This window comes from Cryptomeria japonica, chromosome 2, assembly GCF_030272615.1.
Source record: "Cryptomeria japonica chromosome 2, Sugi_1.0, whole genome shotgun sequence".
Lineage (NCBI taxonomy): Eukaryota > Viridiplantae > Streptophyta > Pinopsida > Cupressales > Cupressaceae > Cryptomeria > Cryptomeria japonica.
In genome coordinates this window covers 10,300,119-10,327,927 of record NC_081406.1, presented here as the reverse complement: position 1 = coordinate 10,327,927, position 27,809 = coordinate 10,300,119, and the positions used below count along the sequence as shown (strand labels likewise).

The 27,809-nt window shown below is 35.8% G+C and overlaps 1 protein-coding gene across 1 annotated transcript; it reads left to right on the top strand.

Annotated features, from left to right (window-relative positions):
* The first annotated feature begins 22,383 nt into the window (after positions 1-22,383).
* LOC131053555 (linoleate 9S-lipoxygenase 6) lies at positions 22,384-27,544 on the top strand. Its single transcript, XM_057988178.2, has 9 exons — positions 22,384-22,735; positions 22,825-23,126; positions 23,263-23,503; positions 23,718-24,074; positions 24,204-24,289; positions 25,659-25,766; positions 25,872-26,176; positions 26,261-26,524; positions 26,607-27,544. The coding sequence occupies exons 1-9, from the start codon at positions 22,546-22,548 to the stop codon at positions 27,370-27,372; spliced, it is 2,619 nt and encodes an 872-aa protein (XP_057844161.2). The 5' UTR covers positions 22,384-22,545; the 3' UTR covers positions 27,373-27,544.
* The last annotated feature ends 265 nt before the right edge of the window (positions 27,545-27,809 follow it).

Sequence of the window (27,809 nt, the reverse complement as noted above, 5' to 3'; positions counted from 1 at the left end):
TTTAGAATTTGTCTTTCATCCATGAGAGGGTCTTCATTTCTGAAGTAATTAGGTGTTACATATTGTTCACTTGGTTGAGCAATTCCACCTTCAATGTCAAAGTTTTCCACATTTTCACCTCCAATATCAAAATTTTCCACATGCTCACCTCCTATGTCAAGATTTTCTTTATCTTCACCTCCAATGTCAAAAAAAATCATATTTACACCAAAATTATGGACACCTTCATTGTCAACTCCCAAATTGCCACTCTCTATTCTCACGTCATGTTGAGCATTTTCATTATCACTTTCAACATTTTCAACATATTCAATATTTTCACTTTCAAAATCTACATTTTCATTTTCAATAACTTGTTCAACATTTTCAAATTCAATTTCCTCTTCACTTGAAGTAACATTAGCAATATTTAACATACCTTATCTTCTCCTCCTATGACCTTGTCTATCTCGCTCTCTATACACTTCAATTTGGTCATTTGAAAGCTTTCCTTTGCGTTTAGACTTCCGACAACTACTACTCCCCATTTACCTCCACAAAGATGCTCCTAAATGATTGAAAATGTAATATTTGACTTTAAGAATCGCTCAAAAGCACAAATTTGTCTTAACTTGTCTGAAAACCCGTGATTGTTGACAGAAAACAAAATGTGAAGAATGTGGGCCATTGGAATCCACAAAATGGCCCACAAGGCTCTTTTTTATTTACAAAAATCAAATATCTGATAAAATTGAATATCAGATTATATCGAATATCCAATTTTAATGTATAAATTTGTGGTCCCAAAAATTATTCCCATTGCCGCCTTTTTTTTTACTGTTGCCACATTAATGGTAGTGGCAGAAATCGGATATCCAATAAAATCCAATATCCGATTTCAATACTCATATTTTAGAGAGAGAGAGATTATGGGAGAGGGAGAGAGAGATATTGGGGGGGAGGGGAGAGAGAGAAAGAGAGAGAGAGAGAGAGAGAGAGAGAGAGAGAGATTAGGGGAGATGGAGGGGAGGGGGGAAGGGGGGAGGGGGAGAGGGAGAGAGGGGAGAGAGAGAGAGAGATTAGGGGAGGGGGGGATAGATTAGGGGAGAGGGGGGGAGGGGGGTAGGGGAGAGAGAGAGATTAGAATCATATAGAGAGATATTGTGTCGTAAGGGGTCATATGGTGTCTTAAAGGGGTCATATGACACAATATGGCCTCTTACGACACAATATGACCCATAACGACACAATTTGGTGTCTTAAGGGATTATATGGTGTCCTAAGGGGTCATGGGACACCATATGACCCCTAAGGACAACATAGGACCCATAACGACTCAATATGGTATCATAAGGGGTCATAAGTTTTCCTTAGGGGTCATATGGTGTCTCATGACCCTTAGGACACCATATGACCCCTAACGACACCATATGGCATCATAAGGGGTCATATGACCCATAACAACACTATATAGAGTTGTAAAGGGTCATATTGTCTCCTAAGGAGTCATATGGTGTCTTAAAGGGGTCATATGACATAATATGGCCCCTTAGAATATAATATGACCCATAACAACACAATTTGGTGTCTTAAGCGGTTATACAGTGTCCTAAGTTGTTGTAGGACATAATATGACCCCTTAGGATACTATAGGATCCATAACAACCCAATATGGTATCATAAGGGGTCATATGTTGTCCTTAGGGGTCATATGGTGTCACATGACCCCTTAGGACATCATATGACCCCTAACAAAATCATATGGTGTCATAAGGGGTCATAAGGGGTCATATGACTAATAATGACACCATATAAAGTCATAAAGGGTCATATTGTGTCTTAAGGGGTCATATGGTGTCTTAAACGGGTCATATGACACAATATGACCCATAACGACATACATTGGTGTCTTAAGGTGTTATATGATGCCCTAAGGGATCCTAGGACACCATATGACCCCTAAAGACAATATAGGACCCATAACGACCCAATATGGTGTCATAAGGGGTCATATGTTGTCCTTAGGGGTCATATGGTGTCCCATGACCCCTTAGGCCATCATATGACCCCTAATGACACCATATGGTGTCATAAGAGGTCATATGACCCATAACGACACCGTATAGTCGTAAAGGGTCATATTGTGTCCTAAGGGGTCATATGACACAATATGGCCCCTTAAGATACAATCTAACCCATAACAACACAATTTCATGTCTTAAGGAGTTATATGGTGTCCTAAGCAGTCATAGGATACAATATGACCCCTTAGGACACCATAGGACCCATAACGACCCAATATGGTGTCATAAGGGGTCATATGGTGTCCCATGACCCCTTAGGACACCATATGACCCCTAATGACACCATATGGTGTCATACGGGGTCATATGACCCATAACAACACTGTATAGAGTCATAAAGGATCATATTGTGTCTTAAGGGGTCACATGGTATCTTAAAGGGGTCATATGACACAATATGGCCCCTTAGGAAATATTATGACCCATAACGACACAATTTGGTGTCTTAAGGGGTCATATGGTGTCCTAAGGGGTCGTAAGACACAATATGATCCCTTAGGACACCATAGGACCCATAACGACCTAATATGGTGTTATAAGGGGTCATATGTTGTCCTTAGGGGTCATATGGTGTCCTGTGACCCCTTAGGACACCATATGGTGTCATAAGGGGTCATATGACCCATAACAAAATGTGTAGAGTCGTAAAGGGTCATATTGTGTCCTAAGGTGTCATATGGTGTCCCTTAGGACATAATTTGGTGTCTTAAGGGGTTATATGGTGTCCTAGGGAGTCATGGGACACCATATGACCCCTAAGGACAACATAGGACCCATAATGACCCAATATGGTGTCATAAGGGGTCATATGTTGTCCTTAGGGGTCATATGGTGTCCCATGACCCCTTAGGACACCATATGACCCCTAATGACACCATATGGTGTCATAAGGGGTCATATGTTGTCGTTAGGGGTCATATGGTGTCCCATGACCCCTTAGGACACCATATGACCCCCTAACGACACCATATGGTGTCATAAGGGATCATATGACCCATAAGAACATCGTATATAGTCGTAAAAGGTCATATTGTGTTGTAAGGGGTCATATGACACAATATGGCCCCTTAGGACACAATATGACCCACAATGACACAATTTGGTGTCTTAAAGGGTTATATGGTGTCCTAAGGGGTCGTAAGTCACAATATGATCCCTTAGAACACCATAGGACCCATAATGACCTAATATGGTGTCATAAGGGGTCATTTGTTGTCCTTAAGGGTCATATGGTGTCCCATGACCCCTTAGGACACCATATGACCCCTAATGACACCATATGGTGTCATAAGAGGTCATATGACCCATAACGACACCGTATAGAGTCATAAAGGGCCATATTGTGCCTTAAGGGGTCATATGGTGTCTTAAAGGGGTCATATGACACAATTTGGTATTCTAAGGGGTTATATGGTGTCCTAAGGGGTTGTAGCACAATATGACCCCTTAGAAAACCATAAGACCCATAACGACACCACATGGTGTCATAAGGGGTTATAAGGGGTCATATGACCCATAACGACACCATATAGAGTCGTAAAGGGTCATATTGTGTCCTAAGGGTTCATATGGTACCTTAAAGGGGTCATATGACACAATAGGACCCATAACGACATAATTTTGTGTCGTAAGGGGTCATATAGTGTCCTAAGGGGTCATAGGATAGAATATGACCCCTTAGGACATGATAGGACTCATAACGACTCAATATGGTGTCATAAGGGGTCATATGTTGTCCTTAGGGGTCATATGGTATCCCATGAGCCCTTAGGACACTATATGATCTCTACCGACACCATATGGTGTCATAAGGGGTCATAGTGTGTCATAAGGTGGCAAGATGAACCATTATTACAATATAAAAAGTAGTACCAATATTGCTTCCAAAAATTTGACACATAAGGGGTCATATGGTGTCCTAATGGGTCATAGGACACAATATGACCCTTCCCCCCCTCCCTCTCTCTCTCTCTCTCTCTCTCTCTCTCTCTCTCTCTCTCTCTCTCTCTCTCTCTCTCTCTCTCTCTCCCCCCTCCTCCTCTCCCCTAATCTCTCTCTCTCTCTCTCTCCCCCCATATCTCTCCCCCTTCCCTCCTCTCCCTTCCTCTCCCCTAATCTCTCCCCCTCCCTTCCCCCTCCTCTCTCTCTCTCTCTCTCTCTCTCTCTCTCTCTCTCTCTCTCTCTCTCTCTCTCTCTCTCTCTCTCTCTCTCTCCCCTAATCTCTCTCTCTCCCCCCCACTCCCCCTCTCCCTCTCCTTAATATCATATACTAATTTATTTATAAATTAATATATTGTATATTAATATATTAATAAACAATAGATTAATTGTGTGCAAATTTAGTTATTGAATTTACTTATTGCAATCGAATATCCGATATAATCAGATATCCAATTGTACTGGATATTTGATTCAAATATCCAATTTTTGTTGTACAAATTTCAAATTTGAAATTTTGGCTCGGGAATGCTTTGGGATTTGGCTTGGAAGTGACAAGCCTAGAAAGTCAACTGAAAAAACGTGTTTTTCAGTATTCCTTGATTTTCCAGACTTTACACTAGTGGTTGGCGACTTTTTTTATAGCCAAAATTGATAAAACGAAAAGGGTTTTTTAAGGACGTTCTCAACTTTCCAGCAATATAAGGCTTGTCTTATTTTGACTTTAATAAATAATTATTATTTGTTTTCTAATTGAATTCTGACAAAAGTCCTGATTGATAGACTAATTGAAAAACACTCATAACTTTCAAATGGTATAACATTTTTTGAATCTGAACCATGCGTCACATCCTATGCTTCATCTACTATAGGGAAAAAAAATTATAAAAAAAAAATCATAAGGTTTTGACCAAGTTAAGGTGGTCAGACGTAGGAGTTTCTAAATTTCTGAAAAGTTGTAGTAAAAAAATTATAAATAATTATTTACTTTATAAAAAATTATTAAAAATATGTGTCACATCCGGAGATGAGTCTAATACTTATATTATAAATATTATAAAAAAAAATTATGATTTGCTTGTGATTAGGGTGTGATACATATGCCTAGTTCTTATCTTTATGATTTGATTGTGATTAGGGTGTGATACCCTATGCGTTCTTATCTTTTTTATAAATATTATAAAAAAAACCTTGATTTGATTGTGATCAGGGTGTGATACATATGCCTAGGGTGATTAGAGAAGAACATGTGGGAGATAAAGAGGAACAAGCCACACTTGGGGTGGAAGAAATCGCCCAAATTTATGCTAGATTAGAGCCAGAAGTTAAGAGGGTGGTTTCCTTCAGGGAATTATGTGAGTCCAAGACTAATGAAGGTAGAAGGAGAAAGCCTATGGGTAAAGACCTCCAAGTTAAAGTCAACAAAATGTCCCTACCATGCTTTGATGGGTCAGGGAAGGATATCACCCAAGCTTGGGTCCAAAAACTAGATACATACCTTTCATGCAGTTCCATGACCGAAGGAGATGCTATAAAATTTGCCATACTCCATTTAACCTGAGCAGCCCATAATTGGTGGCATAACGGTCTCATTACCCTAGGACACAAGAATATCTCCACCTATAATGAGTTTACCCAAAAGCTCATCAGCCGGTTTGACCAGAAAGACTCTGAATGGTACTTCCAAGAGTTAATCCTGAAATTTTAGTACCATTGCATTGAAATTTGAAATTTGAAATTTTCATCAAATAGGATTTAAAAATAAATTTAAAAAATAGTAGCTTATAAACTACATTCAATTTTCTATAGATTCTCTTCTTACATATTTTAAAAATAATGTTCACAACTTATTCAAATTTTCATGTCAAGTTGCATAACTTTGATTTTATGAAATTTCATTGTCACTTAAGGGCCTGTTTTGGCACACCATGATCCTTCACATACCCCCTGAAATCAAACCAAAATGGTGGAGGGAAAATGATTACTGTGAATATCACCGAAATAAGGGTCACATAACTAATAACTGCATGAAACTCAAACATGAGATATAAGACCTTATCAAAAATGGCAAAATTGTTGTTGGGAATCATGCAACTAACTATGATCACAAAGCTTTCAAAGATCCCTTGCCTACTTATGAGCAAGGAGATTCCTCTAAATCCAAGGGAGGTGCCAAGATAAATTACACCTATACCAACGATGATAACCTCATCAACATGCTTGAACCTTCTCAATCAAAGCATTGCAATGTAATCATAGTCAAAGAAGATAAAAACAAACTGAGAGTTGCAAACGTTGTGACCCGTGCTCAAGGAAAAGTTAATCTCAAAGGAGTTTGTTCCTCATCTTCTGATCAAATGTCATCATCAAATCCAACGACATCATCAAAATTGCAAACATCTTCAAAAAAACAACCAGCTACAATCACTGCTAAGCCTTCCCCATCTAAACAGCTGGATTCACCATCTTCTTCTGATTACAACATTGTTGAACAACTAAAACGTACTACTTCTCAAATATATATCCTTAAACTTCTTAAGATCTCTCTTTCTCATAGAGAGATCTTGGATAAATATTTTCTCTCTACCAACATCCCTAAAGACTTAGAACTGGATCAGTTTCAATCTACGGTGGGTCACCTAACCTTACCTCACTACTTGTCCTTCTTTGAAGAAGACGATAATTCCTTGACTCATCCACATAATCAGTCATTACACATTGGAGTCATGATCCATAAACACCTAGTCGAATGTGTGTTGATAGATGGAGGCGCTGGGCTAAACATTTGTACTTACAATCTACTCATACAATTGGGATTTTTTGAGAATGATATAGATCCAAGAAAGAAGATAACAATGAAATCTTATGATGAAGAAGAAAGAACCTCTAAGGGTCTGGTGCTATTACCAATTAGGGTAGGACCCATGGAAATAGTTGTTATCTGTTAGGTGTTTGACCTTCCTCTATCTTACAATATTTTGCTGGGAAGACCATGGATTCATGATATGCAAGCGGTGCCATCTACATACCATCAGTTTTTGAAGTTTCCCTATAATGGAGTTGAGGTCAGTGTTCCTGCTGATACCAGCTACGCTTGCAATGCATTAAAACAATGTGTTGATACTCTTGTTCCTCACAACAGAGTAACCTCTATAAATGAGAGTTCAAAAGCTATGATGAAGGACTTAGAAAAGAAACTGAAAATCACAGATTGCAACATGGGCGGATACAAGATAGAACCTGTACTTTCAGTGATGTCTCTTCCCCCATCACCTAGATAGTCTGGAAAACCATCTGAAGCTATGAAAACACAAACTTGACCTGCAAACATTATCTATGATGGTACTTTTGTGCAATCCTTTGCTTCCTTTGTAAATGAAACAGAAGAGGCAGTTGTTCTCGAATGGCTTTACAGAGGAGAAAATGCATATAGAGAAATGCAACGTTTTAAAATTTCCCATGAACAATATGGTAAAGCCTATTAGATAATCCAATGCATGGGATATTCAAGTATAGGTCCTCTAGGAAAATGTCAAGAAGGAATTACCAAACCCATCAAGCTACAAACCAAGTCTACAAAGGACAAAACTGGACTTGGGTACCATCTAGATAAACCATCAAGTCAAAAGTGACAATCTTATCAGCCACATCAAACACCAGAGGAAGTAAACAAACAACAAACTTGGGAACAACAAGAAGAGTTGGCAATCAAAAGAGAAGAAGAATCTATAACCAGTTTCCAAAGGTACCAATAGGAAAAAGACTAGAAGTAGAAATTCCAGAAGAAATGAGAAAACAGGTGGAAAGAATCAAAGAAATGTTTGCACCTTTAAACATTCATGTCACATATACGAGAATGATGACAAGAGAAGATTCATAAATAGACTCAAATGACTATGAATTGGGTCCATAATCTCTATCAAATGCATCTACTAAATAAAATATTGAAGAATTCAATGATACTATAGATGAAGCACAAGAAATAGCACACATGAAGGTACAATGAGAACTAGAGGAAGTTAGACTAAAAGGACAAGAAGCTTATGAGAAACAATTAAGACAAGAGAAAGCATAGGAAAATCACTCACCTACTATATCTCCATGTAATGAGACAAAATAAATCAAGTATGGGAACACAACTAAAGAACGAAAGGCTAGTCAAGTATGACCGGTCATTAGTCCAGAAGAAGTTGAATGGGAAAGAAGACAAAAACTCGTAGAGTCATCAAGGCTATGTGAACAAGTATGTCAACTACAGGTTATCACTAAACCAGGACAAGAAGGAACTTGCAGCATAAAACATGTTCATATTGATATCATACATTCTTTTACTGAGTCACTTGAAGAGGAGTCAGATGCTTCATCTTCTAATTTTGATCAGCCTGAAATGAGCTCCATCTATGCTATTACATATTCAACACCAAACTATGACTACTTTGCCATGAATGTTGAAACTCAATCTAAAGAAGCTATTGCTATTGAACCACAATACGTAATCCAATCTGAAGTAGAAGAAGAGTCTAGTGGTAGGTGTGCTAGTTTAGATTCTCTAAATACTAACGTACGCTTCGATAATCACATTATGACTCTTCCTGGTCTCAAGATGCTAATGCAAGGTAGTCTTCTAGAACTGAACTTGACGGTCCAACGTTGTGATGACAATACTGTGAATTCCCTTGAACCTATTGAATCTTTATCCCTTGCAGACCATGAGCTTATTGATCGTACTCTACAAGACCAACCCATGGATATCCCTACTTTTTCCAATGACTACGCCTTAGCATGTTATCTTAATGCAGTTGAGCCCATGAACTCTTCCACCAACACACAAAGTGTGAACATGACAAAAGAAGATATCAAGTATCTTAGTCTCAAATATCAAAAAAATAAAAACAAGTGTTCTGATGGCGAAAACCACACTATGGTGGTATCAGAACCAAAAAAAAAGTAAAAATAAAAGACGTATTTGATGGTGAAAACCTCCCTCAGGCACCTGAAGGTGAGATGTTTGATATCCTGCCTAATCACTTTCAAGAGCGACCATCAGTACTGATTGAACCTACACAACCAGTGAACGTTGGAATAGAGGGAATTCAACATATAATACATGCAGCTCAATCCCTATCAACAGAAGAATTAAAGGAGTTTACTGATTTCTTCATAGTGAAAAAGATCAACATTGCATGGATATATTTTGATATGTCAGGTTTGGATCCTGACCTTATAATGCACCATCTTTCTATTGCTCCTGGAATCAAACCTGTCAAATTTTTTTTCAAAAAATGCATCCTCATGTTGCATTGCTTGTTAAAGATGAGCTAGAGAAATTACTTAAAGCAGGATTCATCCGAGCAATTGATTACGCTAAGTGGATATCCAACATTATCCCTATTTCAAAACCTGATAAATCAATCTGCATCTGCACTTCAGAGACTTAAATAAGGCATGTCCAAAAGATGATTTTCCACTGCCTAACATTGACATGATAGTAGACATGACTGTTGGTTATGAAATGTACTCTAATGGATGGCTTTTTTGGCTACAACCAAATCAAAATCGCACTTGAAGATCAAGAGAAAATAGCATTCACATGTGCCAAGGGAAATTTTTGCTAGAATGTCATGCCCTTTGTCTTAAACAATGCAGGTGCTACCTATCAAAGAATTGTAACTATAATAGTTCATGACATGATGCACAAAAACATGGAAGACTATGTCGATGATACCCTAGTCAAATCTATGAAAAGATCGACACATCTCTCAGAATTGGGTCTAATCTTATACATAATGGAAAAGTTTAAACTTAGACTAAATCCTAAGAAATGTGCATTTGGAGTCACATCTGGCAAACTGCTAGGATACATTGTTTCAGCAAAAGGGATTGAAGTTGATCCAAAAAAAGTTAAAGCTATAATGGAAATTCCACCTCCAAAGAATGTAAGTCAAATGAGAACTCTACAAGGGTAGGTCCAATCAATAAGATGCTTCATTTCTCAACTAGCAGATAAGGATCAACCGTTCACGAAAGTATTACAGAAAGGAGTTACATACAACTGGGATGAAGAATGTGAACAACACCTGAAATAGATCAAGGAATATCTTTCCAATCCACCCATTTTGATGCCACTAATTCAAGGAAAGCCTTTTATTCTCTATATATTAGCTACTGACACATCACTAGGGGTACTTTTGGCTCAATAGGATGAGAACAACAAGGAATGAGCTATATACTATATCACCAGGACGTTGGTGTCCTATGAGATGAATTACACTATCATTGAGAAAGCTTGTCTGGCAATGGTCTTCACTTCACAAAAATTGAGACATTACGTGCTAGTACATTCTATCAAACTGGTTGCTAAGATTGATCCTCTGAAATATCTTCTAAGCAAAGCAACACTCATAAGGAGATTGGCTAAATGGGTTATGATTCTCACAAAATTTTACATTGAGTATGTAGAACGCAAATCTATAAAAGGACAAGTCATTATAGATCAACTTGTTGGCACACCGCTTGAAGATAGTAAACCTCTAAACATAGAGTTTCCAGATGAATCAATAATGCATCTTACTCAGCGATCCTAGAAAATGTTCTTTGATGGATCTTTTATTCAACAAGGTTTTGGTGTTGGTATTCTTTTTATTACTCCTCGGATATACTCAATTCGAAAGTTGTACAAGATCCTCTTTCCTTGTACCAACAATATTGCAGAATATGAAGCCTTGGCGAATGGAATCAAACTATCTATTGAATGGAAAGTTGTTGAGCTATACATCTATGGTGATTCTTAGCTGATAATCAACCAGATCAATGATATGTATCAAAGTCAGGATAAAAAACTAATGCCCTATAAAAGAATGTTTGGTGACTTTAAGAAATACTTTGTCTTTGTTTCATTTCAGCAGATTCCTAGATTAGTGAACAGAGTAGCAGATGCTATGGCTACATTGGCATCTATACCACAACTACAAGAAACACAGTTCTACTATGAGTTCCTGGTGGAAGAGCTTCTCTATCTAGCTTATGATTCCCCTAATTCCAATATGGTTTGTTCTATCATTGGGGATGACTCATCTCTCTATACCCATATATATTCCTACTTGCATGACCAATTCATCCCTTATAACCTTACTTGCAATGGGAAAAGAAACCTAATCCGTAATGCTTCACGGTATGTCATCATTGCTAACGATATATACAAGTGAGGTTTAGATGGTACTTTTCTTAGGTTTCTAGAACTTGAAGAGTCTCAACATGCGCTATCTAAAGTCCATGAAGGTATTTGTGGATCTCACTCAAACGGTCTAACTCTAGCTCGTAAATTGCTAAGGGTTGGCTATTATTGGCCAGATATGGAAAAAGATGTTGTAAAATTTGTTAAAACTTGTCAAAAATGCCAATTGCATGACAATCTCATACATGCTCCAGCAAGGGAGCTCATACCTTTTATCACACATTGGCCTTTTCAACAATGGTCATTTTACCTCATTGGCCAAATTTATCCTTCATCATCCAATGGACATAAGTTTATCATAGGTACCACTGAATACTTCACTAAGTGGGTTGAAGCAGTTTTGCTAATCAAAGAAACCGACAAACAAGTGGCTATGTTCATTCTTAACTACATCATCTGCAGGTATGGAATCCCCTCCTCAATTGTAACTGACAATGGGGGGAAATTCGAAAACAAGGATATAGATGAGCTCTGTGACAAGTTCAAAATCAAAAAACATTGGTCTTCCATATACTACCCTCAAGGTGATGGATAGGCCGAAGCATCTAACAAAACTCAGTTCACCATCCTACATAGAACAATCAACAAATCTGGAAAGGAATGGCATCTACAACTCAATCTAGCGCTATGGGCTTATAGAACAAGCATCATAACACCTACTGGGGCTACATCTTTTTCTTTGGTGTATGGGGCCAAAGCAGTCTTTCCTATTGAGGTTGAAATTCCTTCTTTGAGAGTTTCTTTGCAAGGTCTTATCACTGATGAAGATCACAAAATATCTAGACTGCAAGAACTCGAGTTGCTGGATGAACATCAACAAGTGGCATTTGATCATCTGACAAAAGAGAATGTCTAGAGGCTATAACAAGAATTTTTGACACAGAGAATTTCAGGTTGGTGACCTTGTTTTGAGAGAGAATCCTAAAAATCAACAGTATCGAGAACAAAAAGGGAAGTTTGAACCTAGCTGGCTAGGTCCCTACATTGTTACCATAGTCTTTGGCTCTGGAGCTTACCAACTCTCAACACTTGAAGGAGAATAGCTCTGTGAACCGATTATTTCCATCCACCTAAAGAAATTCTACAGCTAAAAAGTCCAAAAAAAATAAAAAAATAAAAATAAAAAATAAAAAAAAGAATCTCTACCAAGAAGGTGAAAACTTGGTAAGCAGGCGCCTCTTGTACTAAAGTGCTCCATCTATCAATGCAAATCTGGCATTTCCTTCTTTATTTCCCGCTTTCCTATATTTTTGCTTTAGCTTGTACATATCCTTTAGTCACTTTTGTGACACCTTGGTTCTTCTTGGAACCCTCATGGCTTGAAACCGATCAATGTCATAGTCTTAGGGCAATCGACTGATCAATCTAAATGTCCTAAGAAGTTTAACCAAGTCAGCTTTATGTCAGTAGTATCGATTCATCTAATCCAAGTCAGTTACCTGTCTCCTAACCACTGCAAGGTCTGAGTAACTCAAGGAAGTCTATCTTGACTAAGAGGAGCAAGGACTTGGGGCATAATACTTTTCTTTGTTTTCTACTTGAAGGAATGATTTCGATGATCTAGAAACATCTCATAAACTGAGTGTCTGTGATAAGTGCTTTCACGTCAAGGTGAAATTGTCACACATACCTCGACTCTATTTATTTGCATGCTATAGGGAGGTTGAAACTATTTCCTTGTCTCTTTTGAGTAACTTTCTTTATTATGCAATCTGAATTCATGTTTAATCTATCCTAGGATATGAATGATAAAAAGGGTCATTGTGGACAAGATAATCACTATTGCATAGTAATAAAAAAAAAGGAACTCTTCTTTGTCTTGTGTGTTTGCACGTAAGAAACATTCAAGTCATCCTGGCTCTTTATGCCTTGGTGCTTATGTTCATTTGCTAAATCAAAAGGACATGACATTTAGGTCATCCTGACACTTTATGCCTCGGTGCTTATGTCTATCTCCGACATTTTAAAATGCTCAGTGATGATAAATAGCATAACAAATCCAGTGACTAAAGTCTTAGGTTGCATTCATACTAAGCTTTGTGCATTTCAAGAAATTTCAGCATGATAACTTGAATTTTTCTTTCCTTTGAATGAAGCTTGAATCTGAAATGATCATCATTTCTCTGCCAAGTGGTCAACTACATATCATTATCTTTGACACGATTGAGTACCTTTGTATTGTCATCACAATTCCTACATGCGATGTTAGTCGCATACATGAGCATATCGTGTAGATCCACGAATCCATTGCATATTCATTTGCATCCATATTATCACATTACAAAAGAAAAAAATAAGTTACATGGCATTCACATTTGCATCAGAATCATCATATTAATCTATTAAATCATTCATTTTTATATGAAAATGAAAAAACATTCATGATCATTAGTGTTAAATTGACCATCCTGAGTCTAATTTCTGACATCACTTTTCTAGTCAAATTCTCACAAATTTGACCATTTGGCACATTCATCTTCAGGTCAATCTTTGCATCACTCTACGCTCAAATCTTTTCCAATCAACTCATAAGTCCTTTAATTTATCTCAAATCAATTCTTAAATCATTTTATGTCCTCAAATTATCATCGTTAAATATTTTTATCACTCGAATTGCCTCAAATCACTGTGGTATCTCGCCATGTTGTGATTTCACTTCTGAGGGGGCATACTTATTACATCATCATTATCAGTGATTACATCATCAAAAGTCAAGATTTTTTTTTTCAAACATCAAAAACCAAGCAACAAATCTTTTCAATCAAAGATTAATCGAACATCAATCAAATCTCATCAAACAAGACCTCATTGCTAGGGGCATCTCAACTTCATCGCATCATATCAAGTTTATGTTCTTCAAATCAAATCAATCTCTAGGGGCATATCAATTTCATCGCACCAAATCAAGAAAATATTGTCTTAATCTGAATCAGTCTCTTAATGATAATCAATTTCATCGCACCTTATCAAGATGATTATTCATTTAAACCTAATCAAGAGTTTAAAGAGTCTTTTTGATAGTGATCACACGCTCAATCCATATAGGTGTTCAGTTTACTCACATCAAATCAAGTTGGACATTATGTTTCGCTAATCGGTTCTTGTTCAATCAAGTTCAGAATCGATATTATCTCTTCACTCAACTGATTCTAGTTCAATCAAGTTCTAGATCGGTACCCACTTCTTGATCCATCAAGTTCAAGATCGGTATCTTCGCTCTTCATCGGTCCAAGTTCAATCAAGTTCGGGATTGGTATCTCTTTGATCAATCTGTTCAGTTTCATTGCTTTAAATCAAGTTGAATATCCCACTCTTCATCTGTTCATGATCCATCAAGTTCAGAACTAGTATCTCTTTGACATCAACTATTCTTTGAATCAATGCACTGCTCGCACATCAATTCAAGAGGGGCAAATGTAATACCCTAAAAATGGTCATCTAAACCATGTGCCCCTAATCTCGACTACATCACCAAGGTCCTAACCAAAGGCAATTAAGTCAATTTTGAGCACCTAATTAATTAATTCCTAAATCATCAATGTCACATGGCAAATTAATCTTTTCAATTAAATAAATCATCAAAAGCTCTTTAATCAATTATCCTATTTATTGAATTAAATATCCTAGCATATTTAATTAATAAATAAATTTGCCATTTAAATTTAAAAAAGAAATTTCAAAAAAGGGGCAAAATTGAATAAAAGGCAATAAATCAAAGAAAGCTTGCTTTAAGAAAGAAAAATGGAATAAATCAGTTTTTCTGATTTTATCTCAATTTTAGCTCAATCTTATCTCCTTCAAATCTAAAGAAAGCAACAAATCAAATCAAATCACTTGGATTGTGCTACTTCTGGAAGAATCTTGACCGCTCATCAACAATCAATCTCGACCATCGCTTTCTCTCTGGATTTTCTATGAATTCAGGCTCTTGTCTCTCAATAAAAAAGAGGCTAGATATTTTATTGTTATCATGTTGGTTTTTCTCTAGAGTGATTGAGAATATTGCATCTTAGCTTATTGCATATTAGCTTAATCATATTAGCTTAATTATGTTAGCTTGATAAAATCATATAACTTGATAATTATTGCTTGCATCTAGATTTCATATAGCTTAATCTTGCATTCATATAGATTAAATCCTTCATCTTGGTGTAGTCTATTCACTGGTATTGCTTAGATAAATCTGAGAGAAAATTTATACTCGCATCTTTTAGGAGGCAATAGGTCGACTTGTTATGGTTTTACATTCATTGATTTTGATCAACTAACCATGCATGCAATGATTTATTGAGTGTTTGTGTTTCAAACACAGTTTCCAAATTTCACACACACGGGTAGAAGGGCCATTATCATCATTGACCTGCTCATCCTTATCAATTTTATCAAGATTAATAACTATATTATCTCTAGATTTGAAGCCTATATTTTCTGCCACTGATCCATAATTATTTTAGTCCCTTCAATGTTGCTATGAATACTTTTGTAGCTCATATTCACCACATTTGTGGGGTTCATGTATTCTCTTCATTTTAGCTTCCGAAACCCCCAACCTTCCTTTATAATTTTTGTCTTCAAATGAGCTACTTCTTTAGCAACATTCTCAATAATGGATAAAAATCTTTTCTTTTCTTCATCTGTAATTAAAGTTCCATCTCCACCCTAGAACAATATGGAGCACCACCCTTATCCAATGAAACCATTTTTCTTTTTAAGGACTGGATATTGATATTCACTCGGTTCATTTCCAGGAACAAACACTTTGAATTTACTTGAAACTGGTCAACTACAACATCTTTGGCAATACCCAAAAGGTCTAGAGGGTTCTCAGGATTGCCACCAAGAAAAGGGGAGTCTTTCTAGGAATCCCCTAGGAAGGGAGGGCCACTAGTTTTTTCCTCATCAACCCATTTAGAAGAGGGAGGGGAAGAGGCCACTCCCATGGAGCCTTCCCCCACACCCACCTCATTCTTCGTTATACTATTCTAGTTCTCAGTCAACTCCTCAGCCACCAAAACCTCTTCCACTCAACTAGGAGAATCCTGACCTACCTTTTTCCTTTTAGTGAATCTACCTTTTTCATCCTTAAGGGGGGAACTGCCTTTTTTCTGTACTCTAAATGAATACTATCCTTTGTTTCCCAGTCTTCATCTAAGGACTCTTCATCCCCATCCTGTGTTTTCATGTCCATATCATCCTCAAACCTCATGTTCTCCATCTATGTAGGTGTTTTCTCATGGCCTTTACCCTTAGGGGAAGAGGATAGTTCTTTGAAGTGTTTCAATATACGAAGGATTAAACCCTCATGAAGAATAGGGTTTTTATCATTTTTGTTATGCTATTTAATACTAGCTTCTAGAGAGCACACAAGGTAAAATGGAAAGGAGAAATTATTTTAATGTTGAAAATGATCTAGAAATGAAAATGGTATCCATAAATAATGGTAAAGTTCCCTTCCATTGTAAAGTATTGAATGAAGACTTCAATCACACCCACCCATAGAGGTTTCAGGGACTTTACTTAACCACCATTCAATTTTTAAACCAACTTCTTCCCCTCCTTTCCCTTAAGAAAGATATTCACTATGGTCTTAGAAGATTTTTGATCCCTGAAAATATTTATACCTTCCATAGAAAGCCCAATGATCTTCACAATTAGCTCCTCTGAAATATCCATGCTCTTGTTTCCCATAGAAAGTTTGTTCTTCTTCCATCATTTGTAGAACATTTTAGTCACCTTTGGGTCATGACCATGGAGACGCTCTAAATAGGAAGTAACTTTGCCCCTTTCCAGAATCTACCAAATTTCCTTTTTTCTTTGAACATCATCACCGGAAATTGGTTTTTTTATTCCTACCACCACTCATGTCCGCCCATAAAAAGAGTAGGATGAGGTGTAACCCACAACCTACCCCACTTGACCTGCACCATCAATATCCAAGCTACCAAAATCTCTCTACAACAAACCACTATCTGATACCTAGGCAAGAAAAACTGAGAACCAAAATCACCCACAATCCATGTGGTAATGATTAAATAGAAGGTCAAAAGAAAAAAAATTCTCTGAATGTCATCATAAAATGATCAGATAATAATTCATGAGAACTCTAATGATGTTGGCACAAGTGATAAAGGAACATATCGAAAATCTATTTTTTATTTTATTTTCTAGGTTCGAGTAAATTCTATTTTTGGAGGCCTTTGGAGTGGAATTTGAGGTCGGAAGTGTCATCTAGATGTTTCCAATAGTGTAAGAGGTTCCATATTTCGAGCTCCAAGTGAAAACTTATGGACCTATGAAGTTGGACTAATAAAAATATATAGTTCTTCTAATAATTTTTTGGTTTTGTTGAAAAAAATATCATCTCGATTGTTCATTTCAAATTCGAAGGGGTCTGGTGACTTTTGGGATTTATTTCAAACTGTATAAACTAAATTCGAAATTGAATATGATACCTTTTTGAGTTTTATACATCTCTTTACCAATTTGTTGTTCTAAATTTTGTTGTAAAAGGGTCTACAATACTACAGGTCATACACTAGGTGTTGTAATCTAAATCCATAATTCGGATCATAAAAACACCTCAATCTATCAAGAATAAAGAGGCCAATGGTAATGGCCAACCACAAAGTCCATAACAAGTTATCCATCATGGAGCATATCAATTTTAATAATATCTTCTACATTAGAGGGAGGAGGACCCGTCCTCTTCAAAGAATCGACAAGGGAATTACCTTCCCTAACCCCTTCAAACAATTTATAATGTTGAAAATGATAATAAAATAACCTATATAAAATATATCAATAGATATCATTGTAGAATTTTTTTTATTTAAATATACTTTTACAAAAATATCTTTCAACACATTTTATATAAATTATTTTAAAGATAATATACTAATATATTTATACCAAGAAAATAATATAAAATGAAAGTTTGAAACTACAACTAAAAAGTAGTCTTTGCTTTAATCAACAGAACCAAAAAAACAAGAGGATATGCTTTGCATAAGATAATGTTAAAAAGAGAGAGCGTTGTCCTTTCAACGAGAGATTTTTAAAGTTTCCATTATAAATGCAAAGGAATGAATAATCCTTAATTTGTGTCTTAAGTCTCTTCCTTCAAAAGGAGGAGCAAAACCATTTTTCCTATAGGATTAAATGAGATAAGTACAAACAAATGAATGATCCATTATAAATTTGATGTGGAAAATTATTTCTCCTTTATGTGGGAAAAGTGGTGCGATGAATCGAATATTACGAATTCAAGACTAGTCCACACACCAATGGGACTCTTGGTGCAAGTTATGGAGCTACATGGAATAGCTTAACTTCCCAAGGGATGTTCCATTGTTCTCTATCTCACAAGACCCCTCAAGCCAATGCCTTTGCTCTTAGATCACTGAGCAAAGTGACTTAGGGATGACAATCATGAGAATGAGGGATGTTTGATTAATCTAACATGAATGCAATCCTAAATGATGCATAATATTAACAAAAGATGTACTAAACTAGCATGTATATGATGATAAGATGAAAGGATTAGTAAAAGAACTATCCTAACATGATACACTAGCTTAATATGATTATTATGATAAAGATTTATACTTCTAAAATGCTTATTAGATTATTTATATTCAAAGAGGGATTAAAATGCTTGATAAAAATGAGTATAGATTATATGCATAAAACTTGGATATGAAAATGGAGGTTTGAGAGCTCTATTTATAGGAAAATAGGGCAATGAAGAGTCGGGATTGGATGATCTTATCAAGGGCCAGGATTGAAAGTTATCAATTCATGTTTACAATTCTCACCAATGAAATGGTGACAATTGTCAACATAAGACTGCTTGAGAGGAGATGTAAGAAGCACTAAATGCTTGAGAAGACCTTATGGTTACCTTAGGAGGTAAGGGTTAAGGTTAGGTTAATATTATCCATTGGATAAATCTTTTACCCAAAGGATAAACTCTTGTGCAAGGGTTAAAGGAATAACAATGGTCAAAGAAATGAATGCTTGATGAGACCCTAGGGTTAGATGAGGGTTGAGTTAACCATTAATGGTTTGGAAGACTTTCAAGGTTAACTTGTTGAAGACATAAAGCCTTTAATGGTTTCCAAAGACTTTGAGGGTTTGAGAAGTGACTTTCCTTTGTTTAGGGATGTGATAATATTTAGGAAATGGATTAGGCTAAATTAGAAGTGTTTAGAAGAATCTAGAAGGGGTTTAGGAGACAAGTGGGAGATGTAGGAGAATGCAAGTGGATGGAGGGTAATTTTCATTAAAATAAATTGCTTTATTTCAACAAAAATAGATGCAAGTGGGGGGATTTAAATAAATTAGATTTATTTATTTGAAGTGAACAATTTAATTAAATGTAAATTTAATTAAAAAGAGTAGAAGGGGGATTTAATTAAATAAAGTGATTTATTCAATTAAATGATATGAAAGGCCTAGGTGAATTTAATTAAATAAATTGAATAACTTATTTAATCAAATAGATGAATGTGGATGATTTAATTAAATAGATGAATGAGAATAAAATGAATATTAAATATTCACTTAGGAAAGTGGTCATTTTTATACATCTACAACTGCATTGCTTTAAGATAATGTTATAGAATCTTATTGTCAATGTATTTTGTTATATATTTGGCTGCTAAGATGAATAGTTGTTTTCTCAAATACCTTCCTTCTTACATAAGTGATTAAGCATTGTTTATTCTCTACTATTATTTTATGTAGCTATTGCTAAAGATCACAATAGATCTCTACTCATAGCGACAAATTTCATTACGAAGTATCATGTACATGATGCTCTCAAAGAAAGGTGATATCTATCTTATTATATATTGAACTTATATTGTTTTACTTACTGGCTTTATGGTGAAATACTCCTCATTTTAAAGCTTTGTTACAGATGTAGTCAAACTTAAATTGTTCTTTCAAGATGCATGTCTATTGTACATTCTTTCTTTTAATAATAAATCATTTTAACAATGTAAAAAAAAATTCTCTTCTTTTTCTTTTCAAAAAAAATTAAAACATTCAATTTTTATTTTTTTTAAATCAGTTAAAACAATCTATTCTTTTTCTTTTCCAAAAAGCAGCTAAAACATTCCATTCTTTTTCTATTATTAGAAAAAAGGCAGCTAAAACATTCTATTCCTTATCTTTAAAAAAACAGCTAAAACATTCTATTCCTTTTCTCTTAAAAAACAGCTAAAACATTCTATTCCTTTTCTTTTTAGCAGATAAAACATTCGATTCTTAAATTGCCGTCCTTTCCAGAAAAGATTTTTAAAGTTTCCATCATAGGCAGAAAGAGATAAATGATTCTGAAGTTGTGGCCTTCCTCTTCCTTCAAAAGCCAAAGTGAAAACATTCTATTCTAAATTTATTCTTCACTCATCTTCCAGGAAAATGAAATGTCCTTCAATTTTTAATTAGGGTTTGTAAGACTTTTTCCTGAATGAATAATTATTATAAAAAGTATAATTTATGATTTGAAGATTCCGTTAGAATGGAGAACGTCAGTAATTCTTCTCGTGACGTTATATGAATACGTCAGTTATTCTTCTCGTCGTTGTTGTTCTTGACATGGATAAGGGCGTGGAATGGTCGACTGTAACCCCTTTAGCGAGTGGGGTCGGGGAATACAGAAGTGTCAATCACCATGGGTAAAAGTAGAATGCGAGTACTAGAATAATGTAAATGAAATCAACCTTAACTTTCAAGGTAATGGGCCACTTATTGTCAAATTTTAAAAATAAATAGTAAATTAGATAATGTTTAACAAAATTAAAAAAATAGAATTTGGGCAATTAGATCTACAAAATGCCATTTTTTAATTTTCTAATCTAACAAATTGTACTTGTAAAAACTATTAGAAGTGATGTAAAAAAAGTTAGTTTCACCCTCAATTTAAAATTAAAGAAATTGAGGGTCAAAACCCTATTACCTAAGTTGTCGATGAACGTATTAAGCTAAAGTGAGCTTACTTGAAACTAATTGGGCTAACCCACTTTGGCTTAACCCCTTGACACACATAAGGAGACATTAGTATTTTTATGAAAGAGATCAAACCAACCCAATTCAAATAAACTAGGTTGGGCCAAAATCACTCATGGCAAATGACCACCATATTTGTGTCACATGAGGTTTGTACTAATTACTTATTCAATCAAATATACTAAAAAAAATTCACCCTAGTACAAACACATTTAAGTATAGTTTATATAGCATACTACTTACACATGGTCATTCAATAGTGTTTTTCTTTTGTCTATGCTCCTAATAATATAGAGAAAGAGTGACTATGGGGAATGTATGTGAAATAATATCCCTGCATTTGAATGAATTATAGGATGATATTTTTAAATGGTTGAGCATGAATATAATAAAATATGTCCTAGTGACATGAAACACTAAATCTAAATTTATTTCTTCATTTCTTAATTGTGACTCTCTTGATAACATTATTGATCTCTTGTATGGATTTAAATTCATCCACATTCCTCCTTGCTTCATTTGGAGGAATTGTAGATAACAACCCATCTATATTTGATAAGTAGGATATATTTTTCACAAAATTCAAATTATGATATTGCTATCAAGATTCAACTTTGTAGTTTTTGAGTCAAATTCAATGACCTATGAGTAAAATTAAATGACGTTACAAGATAAGTGAGTTTAACTTTGATCATTGAGTCTGACTCAAAAAATACAAAATTGAATTTTGATAGCAATATCATAAGCCATTTACAAGATAATATAACTAAATATTTATTAAATATCCCACTCTCTTACCTTACCTTGCAATTAGGATTAGAGACCCATTTGACAAAACAGTCCACAACATCATTCAATTCTTTAAAGATGTGATCCAAAAAGATTGGACTAAATTTTTTGAAAAAGTAAACAAAATACCATTTCACGAGGTTTAGTGTGAAATTCGTGGTGTTTAATAAACGAATCACAATTTATAGTTTCTGACCGTCTAATTGCAACCTGGGCCAATTTATTGCGAACATGTTGGATATTAGATAAGCGTGGGGCCAGTGTTCTATCACTGGGGATAACCCCTAAATCTGAAAGATTTTCAGATGTTCCCTTCCGTACTGCGAATTTCCACGAAAGATTAATTGATTGAAAGGATTGGTAAGTTTCTGTGTTGCGAATACTGCGGACTCGTATTTATACAACCCTCGTGGCCATTTGCAGCAACTGAAGCACCCGCTTAGCACAAGAGAATTATTGGGTCGGCATTTAGAAGTTGAAGAAGCAATCAGAGTAAGACTGAAACCAACAATGAGAAGGTTCTTCAATAATAGCAATCAGAGTAAGACTGAAACTATGAAGATTGAAGGCACTGTAGTTTTGATAAAAGCATCGCTTATGGATGTCAAAGATTACAGTGCTAGTTTTGGAGACAGGGCAGCCGAGCTCCTGCAGAGAAAGGTGTTTTTTCAACTGATCAGTTGTGATCAAACAGACAATGGTAACGTATGCCTTACTTTTCTTTCATACAGACACGTATACATTGCAAAAAGATATGTAGTAACAAATTATGATTTATTTATATTGCAGAAACTGGCAAGGGTAAAGCTAGCCCTCATAAGGCTGCCTTAGACTGGAATTGGCCAGGCTTGGGAACAGTTGTTACGGATACAACCCACAAAATCACTTTTGAATGGCCCACTGACTATGGGACTCCTGGAGCTATACTAGTCACAAACAAGCATGCTCGAGAGTTTTATCTCAAACATGTTTGCATTCATCTTCCTGATCAAGGAGATGTTAATTTTCTCTGTGACTCTTGGGTTTATCCTACATGGATGGCTAAGTTTTGCTCTAGTTTGAGTAGTGGACGAATCTTCTTTGCAAATAATGTATGCTGTATATTATCTACTTCACTCGTTTTATAATCTATGTTTGAGTAGAAAATCCTGAAATATTTAAAGACAGATTTAGAAGGAAGCATTATCATTATAATAACAATAATGTGGAAATGTGTAATGTCTGCAGAGCTATCTTCCTTCGAAAACACCAGTAGGGCTGGTGGGTTGGAGGGGTGAGGAGCTGGTAAAAATGAGAGGAAATGGTACTGGGAAGAGGGAGCCGTGGGATCGTATTTATGATTATGATGTTTACAATGATCTGGGTGACCTTGAGAACGGGAAGAATCTTGAGAGGACAATTCTCGGAGGATCCGCCGACTTCCCATATCCGCGGAGATGCAGAACTGGCCGTAATCGCCTAAGAATAAGTGAGTCACCCTATTTTATGATTTACACATAACCAAATCTTTTCAAATACTATTTACACGCAGCTCTCCATTCTTATCATTGGGGATTCAAAATCTTTTACCTCTATTTATAATGATTGTAGTTATACTCATCTCTCTTGGCTTCCTTCAATTGTCTTTAAAGGTTTAAATTGCTTTACACTTAAACAGACTTTTAAATTTCCTTTTCTTGCAGATCACGCTTATGAGAGTCGAAAGCAGGAGTGGAAATTGTCAGCACTTATATCGCCAGGCTTCTATATCCCGGCAGATGAGAAGTTCCCTCAAGCCAGTCTTTCTGACTTTCGAGCCCATTTCTTCAAAGCTTTCTCAAAAAAGTTCATTTCTGATCTTGTCACAAATCTAAATGTAGTGAAGAAACACTTCGGCAATTTGAAGGAGGTTAAAAGTCTCTACAGTAAGGGACTTAACATGCCAGCTGATATTACAATTAGTTTGGCCAAAGCAGTCGTTCCCTTTCAGATGATAAAAGGGATTTTGGATACAAACGACCAAGCGGTCCTAAAATTTCCAAAACCCAATATAATAAACAGTAAGTAAGGTTAAATTTTAAATGCATACTTAATATTAAGCCGTAACACTGGATTACATGTTGGGTCACAGAAATACAATTGAAGTTAGATTCTTCCTGATGGTGTTATGAATATGATTTGCGATTCAGGGGATGATAATGCATGGAGGACAGACGAAGAGTTTGCTCGTCAAACACTTGCAGGGATCAATCCTATGGTTATTAAACGTTTGGAGGTAAGTATGTCACGACCGATTCTATAAACTAGAATTATGTTCAAACTAAATAAATAAGTCGACTACTGCAAAGAACAGGACTGGCCAATACCCTTGTGGGGATTGGAAAGCTTTTAATATATATATTTTCACATTAAATGAGGGATCTAAAAAAATTTAACATTTTAAGAATATGTAGATAGATGTGTTCTTATGTAACATACGTGTCTCCACATAATAGATGTTTCGAGGCTATGATGAATATAGATTACATTTTCAATTTTATCTTATAAATTTGTATAATCATATAAAATAAAAAGTTGATGTATCTCAATATTCTTTATTTAAAGATGAAACATTAAATTCTTAGATATCTTAAACACACTTTTATTATGTTTGTAGCTTTTATCTATTATTCTTGTTTTGTGTTTGTCGATTGAGTCATAAGATTTAGCATTTGTTTTGAACACCTATTCACAATTAATGACTTCTTTGTCAATAGAAAAAGGAACCAAAAATAATATACGATTTTAATGGATGGAATCCATCTCCTAATCCATAACACATTGTCATTTTTATTATTTTATTGCTTTCTCAAAAGTTCTTGGTTCATAAGCACTTTGAATGTTTTTCATCCATGCATGATTGACATTATGATTTTACAATTTGATTGGTTTTCTACTCAATATTTGTGATCTCCTTAGAGAGGTATTAGACCATGAATTAGATAAATAGACTTGAATTTGGCCTATCAATACCATGTCTTTATTCAACATATTTAATAGTGACTTCTACTTCCTTTTTTATTCTAATGAAATATTTCTGCTTTCTATTTTGACAAAAAATGGTGAACATTTGAAAGATGACACTCATTCTCAAAAATGACATCTCAAAAGATGTGAAGTTTGTTTCCCTTGAGATCATCCAATTGATAAGCTTGAATAAGATCATAATATTCAACAAAGATGCAATTGATAAGCTTGAATAAGGTCATAATATTCAACAAAGATACAATTTTCTGTTTTTAATATATATTTTATTTAATTTCTCTTTAAAATGTGTCTAGAGGCAATGCTTCTGAAAATTCTCAAATGCCTAGCTAAACTTGACCATGCTTCTTTTAAAGAGATAACTTCTATTTTTTTAGTCAAGCTCTAATTGATCAAATAAACTATTGAATGAATTACTTCTCCCATGAATTTATCTCTGAGATTACAAGCCTTGAGCATTAATTTACTTTTCCCCAAGGTTGTGCAACTGATCTTGTCCCCACGATGAGATAATTCCCATCTAGCAATCAACATTAGGCAATATTAATTAAGAACGTGCTTGTACATTCATGATCGACTCATAATATTATTGACTCTGAGGGATGATTTTGCCATGACAGCGCTTCCCGCCATATGGCAATCAGAACCCACAAATTTACGGTCCACAGAAGAGTTCAATCACTGAGGAACATTTGCTTCCTTACATGGATAAAATGTCAGTGGAAAAGGTACATTTCTTGTAATCTTTACATTTCTATTGCTTTGAACCAAAGGTATAATACCTAGGTTACCACATCCATGTGACTCATCGAGGATATGTTGGGGTGTGTCAGGCCATTGAAAATAAAAGACTGTTTATAATGGACTACTATGATGCGTACATGCCCTACGTGGAACGCATTAACAACCTTGAGACAAACAAAGTCCATGCCAGCCGCACCATCTTCTTTCTTGGGGGTGATGGAACCCTAAGGCCTATTGCCATCGAGCTGTGTTTGCCACCCACAGCTGTGGGACATGGTGACAACCGCGTCTTCACTCCCAACTATGCTCAAGAAGACAAGGGATGGTTGTGGGAGTTGGCCAAAGCTCATGTGCGATCCAACGATTCTGGTTATCACCAGATAGTCAATCATTGGTAAGTAATTATACATAGACTTGCATTGTAATTATATCTTGCATGCAAGATAATGTGGGGTTCGCTGATGCTGTAAAATTTCAGGCTTCGAACACATGCCGTGATAGAGCCGTTTATTATTTCTACTCAGAGAAATCTGAGCAAACTGCACCCACTTCACAAGTTACTTGTCCCTCACTTCCGCAATACCATGGACATCAATCGTGCAGCTCGTGAAAGCTTGATAAATGCGGAAGGCATTGTCGAGAAATGTTTCAGTCCAGGCAAGTTTGGAATGGAAATCTCTTCCAAAGCATACATCGATTGGAAATTCAATGAGCAAGGTCTACCAGCTGATCTGAAAAAGAGGTAACGCATGAATGTGAATGTTTTAGTCAATTGACATTGTAATTTAAGATATTGATGCCTTTCTTTGGGTGTGTAACTGCAGGGGTATGGCTACAGAAAATGGAGCAGGTGGGCTGGAACTTGTGATTAAAGATTATCCGTATGCTGTTGACGGGCTTGAAATATGGGATGCCTTGAAATCCTGGGTGTCGGAATACTTATCACTTTATTACAGCGGTGATGCTAGTGTAGAGAGTGATGAAGAAGTGAGAGCATGGTGGAAAGAGATCAGAGAGGTTGGGCATGGAGACAAGAAGCGTGAGGAGGCAGGATGGTACAAAATGAAGAGCCTGAAAGATGTGAAGGAAGCAATTACCACCCTCATCTGGGTTACCTCTGCTCACCACGCTGCGGTGAACTTCAGCCAGTATGACTACGCTGGATTCATGCCCAATCTCCCCAGTACCACCCGTAAGCTTGTTCCACTCAAAGGATCGGATCAGTATTCCAAACTCCTCAAGGACCCAGAAGCATTTTTTCTCAAGACTCTTACAGACCCTACCACAGCCACTACTACCATGGCTGTGCTGGAAATTTTGTCAAGGCATTCCACTGACGAGGTTTACTTAGGCCAGGGTTCAACCAAAGAATGGATTGATGACAATAGGGTTTACGAAGCCTTTCAAAAATTTCACCAGAACCTGTTGGGTATCGAGAAAAAGATTACTGCTAGAAATGAAGACCCAAACCTGAAGAACCGATGTGGTGCCGCAAAGCTTCCCTACACACTGTTGTTTCCAAACACTTCAGATGTAACCAAGGCTGGTGGTCTCACCTTTAAGGGAATTCCTAACAGCATTAGCATATGACAGTGCTGAAAAGCCTATAACATTTGTGGTTTTGTGTGTGAGTGATCAGTGATCACAATTTAGTGTTTTGTGTGACTCCTATGGGAAGTGTTATGGACCCTTATGTTCCATCTCTTTTTCTGGAAACAAAACTATGCATTTAAGTATTACTAAATAAAATCATAGTTGAATATATCCTGCAATTCTCTCTTATGTACATATGGAGTAGTAGTTGGTTTTAGTTGATCAATATATATTCTGTTGTTTAGGTTAGTGATGATAATATTGAATATTATTTTATATCTAGTTTTATTTTAATGAGTTTGTTTCATACAAGCAGTTAGGGATAAATTTATTTCAAAGAAGTTTGCTTCATTTTATTTTTATTTTTATTTATAATGTAGATGATGTTTTTTGTTTTAAATAATATAATTGTATAAAAGACAACTAGATTCGGT